The sequence below is a fragment of the Athene cunicularia genome (assembly GCF_003259725.1).
Source record: "Athene cunicularia isolate RWA chromosome 7 unlocalized genomic scaffold, athCun1 chr7_part1, whole genome shotgun sequence".
In the NCBI taxonomy this organism is placed as follows: Eukaryota; Metazoa; Chordata; class Aves; order Strigiformes; family Strigidae; genus Athene; species Athene cunicularia.
The window spans coordinates 23,160,383-23,169,255 of record NW_020799107.1 but is presented as its reverse complement, the minus strand read 5'-3'; the positions used below and the strand labels follow the sequence as shown (position 1 = coordinate 23,169,255).

The 8,873-nt window shown below is 41.9% G+C and overlaps 1 protein-coding gene across 1 annotated transcript in view; it reads left to right on the top strand.

Annotated features, from left to right (window-relative positions):
- Positions 1–8,873, top strand: part of CNTNAP5 (contactin associated protein like 5) — a 218,841-nt gene that overhangs the window by 125,711 nt on the left and 84,257 nt on the right. The window contains exon 13 of the mRNA XM_026852489.1: positions 5,662–5,862. Within this exon, the coding sequence (XP_026708290.1) occupies positions 5,662–5,862 (201 nt within the window). The remainder of the gene's footprint in view (positions 1–5,661; positions 5,863–8,873) is intronic.

Here is an 8,873-nt window from a genome sequence, read left to right as displayed (position 1 = left end):
CCCCCCCCCCCCGAGAATTCTCCCATGGAAATGCATTGCGGTGCTTCTGCACTGTCTGGAAGTGGCTGAATCAGAAAGTAGGAGGAGGCTGATGAGCACGAAACAAGCTGCAAAAGCACATATTGCTTGGTCAGCCGAGAGGAAAAAAAAAAACCAAGCTATAAAAAAAAAAAAGGGGAGGGGGGGGGAGGAGTAGGTTTCATAGGAGACTCAGAAGTAGGTTTCATAGGAGACTCAGAAAACATCTCCTTGCAGTCAGTGAATTAAAGGTGTTGCAATAAGAAATTATCTTCATATTCTTCAAGGGGTGTATGTTAGAGTGGCTGAGTTAAACTGTCACTTAAAACAGCTTAAAACAGTACAATGTTCAAGGAGGAGAGTTGATCCTTCCTGTGGTTACTCCTGTAGTTATAGGTACAGCTTTCAGGACATAATTTGGCATTCAGTGTAGAGCACCATGAAACAAATGCATCATATGAGCTCTCAGAGCAATTTTTCTCTCTCTCATGTAGCATTTACCGTATGTTTGCCTTGTTGGCAATTTAATCAGTCTGAATAATCTTGTTTTGTGACAAACCTCCTAAATCACAAAGGAGTGATGCAGTTTGTATGGGTGAAATGTGCTCCACAGAGATATTTCAAGTTGAAGAATAAAAATGAGAATTAGACAATACAGAACTCATTGAAAGCCAGTTTCCCAGCTGCTCTAATTTCCCACAATTTAATTTGTGTGCCGTCAAAAGCAACTTGGAGGCTTCCAGCAAGATGATAGAACTATGGGTGAGGCTAAACAGAGGGTCTAAAATGTGCTAAATGCATTGCAGTCCCATGCTGTAAAAACATCTCCTAGGACCAAATACAGGCAGCATAATATCCTAGTAAATTGGACCATTAAATAAAACTGCGAAGTCATAAAGCTGTAGCATTACCCTGAAATTAAAGCATTGTCACCTTTGAATTATGGAACAATTTAACAAGCATTTAGGAAATCTGCTTTTCAAGGCCGCATTTAACTATTCCAGGTTATACAGTAGAAGATGTGGCTGCACTCTCCTACTGGGTTTTGAATGACTTTCAACTTGTGTGCGGTTTGAAATTTTACCAAGCTGAGAAAGTAATAAAATAATAAAGTGGAATAATAGAAGGTAAAAATAAACAGTGACCTTTGCCTGGAGAACTGCTTTTTCATTCTCATTGCAAATTTGCAAGTACAGGAGAGCTCATTAAATTGAGTAAGCAGAAAAAAACCATATAGTATGGACAAACATAAAAAGATAATGATAACTTATTTCTTGAAATAAAGGAAAAGAGAGCCTTATCCGCCTAGTTTAAGAGTTTCCAGATATGGAAGTGGCTATAAGGAGCCAGTGGCACTAAACTTGGTTTGTATCTATGATTACAGTGTCCATGCCTAAAAATATAATAAAAACAAACAGGAAAAAAACAAAGATTTTTTTTTTTTTTTCCAAAAAATCAGTCCTTGTATCGTGAAATGAATACGATTTGAAGCCCTGTTTTCAAAAGCCATAGGCATAATCTGTGCAGAGGTATGCAGAGGTTTGCAAGTCATGGAGCTAAGGTTGCAGACAGCTGTTGCACTGCTTTTAGCTGTAGTGATCTGTGTACGTGTCCAGATTGCAGCTATATTTCTTACACAGGTCCTGAAGCACTCCTGGAATGCAGGCTCCCAGATTGCTGGCAGTAGGCTTCAGAGTACACACTGATCGAGCTGTAAGGGTAAAAATCCTTAACCTCTTTCCAAGACTGGCAGCTGTATTCTGGGAGCAGCCCTACCTCTACTTGTGCATGTGAATTTGAGAAAATAGCATGATCTTTTTTTTTTCTAAATGCTGCTGGGCTTGAGGTAGATAAAATGGTGCTTGAATAAAGCCCAAGAGTTAACCTGAACGGTGAGGGTCTTCATTATTTTTGTGTGGTTTCCTGTTCTACGAAAGCAGGTGCGCATGGTTTTGCTATTGTCTTGGAATGGTTTAAGAATTTACTGCCCTCCAGCTCTTCTCCCCCAGTCAGCTGAGACTCCAGAGGGAGCAGTGTCAGCTCTCCCACTCTGTCCAAAGCAAACTAAAGTTTAAATCACTTCCAGGCTCATTTGATTCATGTAAACAAAGGGGTGTCCTTTTAAAAGAAGGAACTTTGTTTTTTTTTACTGTGATGTGAATGTAATCCCTCATTCTTCTAGCAGATTGTGTGTGACTTTGTGTATGTAACCTAGCCCCTCTACACCTCACTTCCCTCTTTCTAAAATGGAAGTATTTATCCCTTCCCTGGGAAGCAGGAAGAAGCATGGCTGAGACGGTTGAACACATCTCTCTTCCTTTCCCTCATCTAACATTGTTGTCACCAGCTCTTTTGTCTTGCATCTGTGGTTCATTGGGCTGCCCTTCTAATCTAAAGACTTATTTTCAGACTCCAATTTTTTAAAGGCTCTTTCATTGCCTTATTTTTTTTTGTTGTTAAAAATAAAAAAGGTAGCAGAGAATGTGTTTTTGTGCTCTTTCTACACCAACTGTGGACCAGGAAAAGAAACTGGAATGGTGGTAGTTTTTGACAACCTAGAGGTATGCTTGCTGGTGGCTGTGACTTTGCTTTCACTGGATCATATAGTCAAACATACCTTTTTTAAGAATCTGTACTTCAAAGATGGAGCACAGAGGGAATCTTTGAAGTGACCAGCAAAGCACAGATCTGATCTGTAAAAGTGGAAAACGTAACAGATCAGGCATGTGTAGATTAGGAAACGACTGAAATGTAACTCCGGAATTCTTTTTTTATTACTTTTTTTGAACTCTCTGTTCTGATGTACTTGCTGGATCACAATATCTTTGAGTACAGAAAGAAACTTGATTTGTTTTTCCTTTCCCTTCACAAACTAGAGGATGGAAAATCTGCAGTTAGCTTCTTATTTCTAAAACATCCTGTGGAGAAAAGCAGTTCTTGAATGTTAAAGTTCACATCTCAGAGGGGCAGCTGAGTGCAGCTGCAATGATAACAATACCACTGAAAATTAATGAACAATCACAGAGAGAATAAGAGAAAGACCTGTCACATTGTCTGTCCAACACACTTGTTAATGAGTGCTTGTTGCTAAAAGTATGTTTGCTGATGTCTTGTCCACCCTCATTTCAAACATGTCAGTTAATTACATTTTCAACACTTCTTGACAAGACTGTTTTATGCTATGTTACGTTTAATAAGTTTTTTTCTGGTAATCCTTCATTGCTTCTAAATTACTGGAACTTGATGCTCTTGGCTTTTCAGGTGCCCCCACAGCCCCCTTCCTGGTGTACATCCTAGAAAGCACAGTATTATTAACCACTCTGAAACTCTAGCGTTAAGCTGTTGTACTTCCTGAGCAGCACTGTAGCTGCTATTGTAAGCATTAATCTTATTGCAATTTCCCAAAATTATGTTAATAACTCTCAGTAGGGAGGAACTTATGACTGGAATTTCAACAACCAGTTCATTCCAGCATCTCTTGGTGTTATATCTCGCCGCATTAGGAACTTTTCAGTAGGTTTTTCAGTGAAGGCAGGGGTTAAACCTCTACCAACTTCAGTGAGAAGAAAGTTAGCTCACCCTCAACTGCTTCTGAAAAATCCACTCTGTTCTTGTCAATCTTTGAGAGAACAAAAGGAAAAACAGACTCTGGCTGATAAGAATCACTACTTTCAGATGTACGAGATGTGTGTTATGAAGTCATTGAATTATATTGTGTTGGAAGCAATATACGTGCAGGGTATTGTGCTATAGTGTTGGCTGTGATTACAACCAGTGGAGCAAGTTTTACAAGCCATAAATTTGTAATATTCCTGGTGATTTTAATCTGACTTTTGTGTATCACACATTGCAGCAATGTTTCTTTGAGCTCCAACTCAAAGGATCCGCAAGCAGCATCTTGAACTCTATAAGAACCACAGAATTACAGATCTGTGAGCAAACTCTTTCTGTCTACTATCACAGAAATTATGAGAGCATTGTGAGTGAATGTATGGTTTGCTGAGTGTAAACTGCCCTTAGAGTTATATGCTATATGTTACATGCTATATGTTACTGGGGGAGTAGTTACTCCATAACTTGCAGCCAGGTCTCGGAGCAGACCTCTTTACATAGTCTCCAGATGGTGGTTGTTACTTGCCTGTCATCTGCATGCCTCCATAGTGACAATCCATTAAATCATCTGAGTGTCTTTGCATAGATAGTCCATTTAGGATTTTTATACACCTATTAGAGTTCCGTTGAAGAGATCTGTGGGATATTTGTAGCTCACCGAAAAATACTTCAACTGCAGTGCATTGCAGTGGCCACAAAGCCAATGGGCACATCATGCCAGTGCATTGAGGAGTAACTGGAATGCTCATGCCCTGAAAGAGCTCAGACCATGTAATCTGATGAAACCATCTGAATACTTAAATGCAGTTTTTAAGATTGGTTTAGAAAAGATCTGGTTCAGCATTATCCACGGTTTCTCTGTTGAAGCATGAATAACAAAATAGAAATCACTTGTCTAGACCTTGCCTGTCAGGTTTCTGCAAGTGAGACTGAGTCTTTCTCTCATCAAATGATTGAAATTTACTTCCTTAAATTTTTGCCTTGTCAGTATCTTGTATACTTCCTAGGCAAGCAGGGTCTTCAATTAAAAGGGAATTTACCGGATGTGACTCTTAATAATATTGTGAAGCACGTGCAGGGCTCAGTCCTGTGAATCCTCATTAAAGAGTTTGCTTTTTACTTTGGGTCAGCTCAGCAGACCGGCTGTTCAGGCAGCCCTTGTTATTTTGCCTGTTGCTATGTCACCAGAAACATCCAGGAAACAGCCTCCCTGCTAAGCTAATTGCTTCTAATTGCAATGTCCTCCTTATCATGCCAACCCCAGTGCTGGTCATGAGCTGAGTTATTACTGTGCAAGTTGTGCTTAAGCCTAGATTCAGCCTTCTGTCACCCACAAAATCCCTTGCTCTGACAATAAATGCGATGAATATGAGAATGACTCCCAAGCATGGAAAAGTATCAACATTTACAGTTAACTACAGATGCTGAGTCATATGTTGATCTGCACCATCATCCAAGCAAGGCATCACTCAATTTATATGTAGAAAAATCTGAGAACTGAGTAAAATGAGTGATCTGACTTCCAACTGGGAAGTAGGAACATACTCTCAGTTTTAGTTTTTTTGGCAAGAGTTTGTAGAAGCTCATCAGCCACAGTTCCTGCTACCATTTGTTGTCATAACAGCATAGGCTGTGCTCTCAGGTACAGCAAAATATGAGTGTTACCCCCATGAGCCATATTACTATGTCTTTTCTCTCAGGTCCAAAGCGAGCTGAAAGGTATCTAATTTTCTTTAGATAACCTGGCAATAGAAGATGCTGAAGGTCGCCCATGGTTCCTGGGAAGCTTGTAGTTTCTCTCTTGCTCAGCAGGTTCTGTAGTGTTTGCTTGAGCTGGTTCAGGGAGAAACATCTCTGTAGGCTACAATGACCTGTAAGGTTTTCATCACAGAGTGACCCTCTAGGAGCCAGGGGTCCTGCTGATGCTCTCTCCAACGCACTAAAGAATTATATTTCAATTATTTTTTTGTTCCCTGCTTGTTGCAGGTTTTTTGCTGTTAACTTCCTGTTCAATCCTTTTTCGTTTAACAGAAGATAAGATCTGGACTGCAGTGCAGCACAACAACACAGGGCTAACCAGAGTCCAAGGAGCTGATCCAGAGAAGCCATACACCATGTCCTTTAACTACAACAGCAGTGCTGAGCAGCTTGAAGCCATAATAAACAGTGCAGAATATTGCGAACAGGAGGCAGCCTACCACTGTAGAAAGTCACGTCTCCTGAATACCCCAAGTAAGTGCCATGATCTCAAATCTTTCCTTGTTAACTCTTATTGATTATGCGGCAGCTGCAGGCTACACTGCAACTGAGAAGAAAAAAAAAAAACCAAAATGAATAGTAGCAATACAGAATAGTGGGAAAAAGCTTTTACCTTTGTATCGGGTTTGCATGGCAAGGTTTTGGTAGCACAGGGACTCTAAGGGGGGATTTTGTGAGAAGCTGCTAGAAGCTTCCCCTATGTCCAGCGCAGCCAACGTCAGCTGGCTCAGGGTGGATCCACTGCTGGCCAAGGCCAAGCCCATCAGCGATGATGACAGAACCTCTGTGATAACATGTTTAAGAAAGGGGGGGAACCTCAGAAACTGCAGCCAAAGAGAGCAGTGAGAAGGTGTGAGGGAAGCGACTCTGCAGACACCAAGGGGAGGGAAGAAGGAGAGGGAAGAGGTGCTTCAGGTGCTGGAGCAGGGATTCCCCTGCAGCCCATGGTGAGCCAGGCTGTGCCCTGCACCATGGAGGTCCATGGCAGAGCAGATCTCCACCTGCAGCCGGGGGAGGACCCCACACCAGAGCAGGTGATGCCCGAAGGGGCTGTGACCCTGTGAGAAGCCCACGCTGGAGCAAGCTCCTGGCAGGACCTCTGGCCCCGTGGAGAGAGGAGCCCACGCTGGAGCAGGTTTGCTGGCAGCGCTTGTGACCCCATAGGGGACCCACGCTGGAGCAACCCCGTTCCTGAGGGACTTCACTCTGTGGGAGGGACCCACGCTGGAGCAGATTGTGAAGCACTGTAGCCCATGGGAAGGACCCATGTTGGAGAAGTTTGTGGAGGACTGTCTCCCCTGGGAGGGACACCACACTGGAGCAGGGGAAGAGTATGAGGAGTCCTCCCTCTGAGGAGGAAGGAGCAACAGAGACAACATATGATGAATTGACCACAAACTCCATTCCTTGTCCCCCTGCAGCACTTACGGGGAGGAGGTAGAGAAAATAGGAAGTTGTGCCCGGGAGGAAGAGAGGGGTGGTGGGAAAATATTCTAGATTTAGTTTTTATTTCTCATCATCTTAATCTGATTTGATTGATAATAAATTAATATATCCCCAAGTTGAGTCTGGTTTGCCCTGATGGTAATTGCTGAGAGATCTCTCCCTGACCTTATCTCAACCCTTCGAGCCTTTTGTTATATATATCTCCCCTGTCCAGTTGAGGAGGGGCAGTGATAGAGCGGCTTTGGTGAACACCTGACATCCAGCCAGGGTTAACCCACTACAGCCTTCTTGGATAGCACTGTGCAGTGCTTGTCCTCTGATGCAAGAGGGTCAGAGCTCTGCAGGGGAGTTTGTACTCCGTAAATTTGTGTGTGCAAAGGCTCTGAAAGCTTCTACAATGGAAAATACTCCTTAGAAACCAAAGAAGCTGTATTTAGCTGATGGTAAGATTGATTTGTTTATTCATTTACATTTTTAGACTGTATATTAAAGATAGAAAGCATCCACATTGCTCCAGACTCATATGATGTTTCTGGAGAGGAGGGGTATACCCTCTTCTGAGTCCCACAGCCCTGGAAATTATGTTTAAGGTGCTTGGTAGAACAGTTTCTGGGGAAAAACTATTTTTCCTCTCATGATAGAAGGATTAAGGGGTTTTGCCCTGACAGTGTAGCAGCAACAAGAAAGCAGAGGATCTGTTCAGTCTATGTCACTGCAGTATCATATTTCCAGTGGCTACTCAGGATGGCTCCCTTCCACTCGACTGTCTCTTGGGGTCGGGATTTTATGTTTACTCATCCAGAGAGATGAATGACATTAAGGGCAGGCTTCTGAACGTCTTCAAAGTCTCTTCTGGTTACTTGTCTGTATGGTCCTGGTGACCTGGTGATTCTTTGATTGTTAGCAACTCTTAAATTTGTTAGTAGGTTAGAAGAAATCCCACAGGAAGCCTTAAGGGGAGCTAGCAATGGGACTTCCTATTGTGTTAAAAATACATTGCCTAATGAGATGTATCAAAAGCATGCCCGGCTCTAGCAAAGTTACTATAACACTGAATGTTTATGGATCCAGTAATCAGATGCCTTACAGTCAGTTTATTTTTAAAACCTATGAATTATGTCTTTTGTTATGATCAGAATTTACCAGCCAAGAACCTATTGTATTGCTAATCATTTTTTGAAGAATGAAATGTTAATATCAGCAACAGAACACAAAAGGAAAACAAAATGCATGCATAACTGCTCATAAATAGGGGGGACTAATATCTTACAAATACATTCAGTGTTGCTGACTTGTGTATCACACACCACACTTGAGATTATTTCCAAAATATTTTTTTAAGGATGAAGGCCACAGTATTAAAGCAGGTCTGCCTGTGCTTGCTTTTACACATTTCTGTGAGTTACTTGGCCATGTATATGAGGGGAAAGATACATTATTGAGTGCATTTTGAGATAATTGTATGTGGTGCCTCTGTAAAGCTAGGGACACTTATAAGGATCCAAATCCATTTCTTCTTATAAAAAAGAAAAAAAACTAGTAGATAATCTTGTGTAAATTGACAGTATATAAACTATCCAGCTTCAGGGCTAAAGCCATCTACCAACAGTTAGACCAGCTAAGACAATTCGTGACAGGCAGCTCCTTCGACACTTCTCCCGGACTAAAGTTGTACCTCACTCCTCAAGGGAGAGTACGTGGGGAAAGTGTCCAGCAGCCTGGCTTGCACTCTTGGAGCTGCTGCAGTGCTACTCTGATCCTGACAGTTCACCACACAAAAATTGTACAACTCATAACTCTTTAGTATAGCTCCAGCTGATAAATCAGAAAAAAAAATTACAATCCAGTGCTGTGCATGTGGCAGGCTATCATTTTTTTCTCTTTTTTCTTCCTGTTGTATGCTCTTTAATTACACTTTCAGTTTTTCATCCTGAACTTTCTCAATAGCCTAAGGCTGTAAGTTTGGCAAGATGTGGAATACGCTCAAAAACAAATTGTTTGAATTCTTGAAATGACGAGGCTTCCCCCCCCCCCCCCCC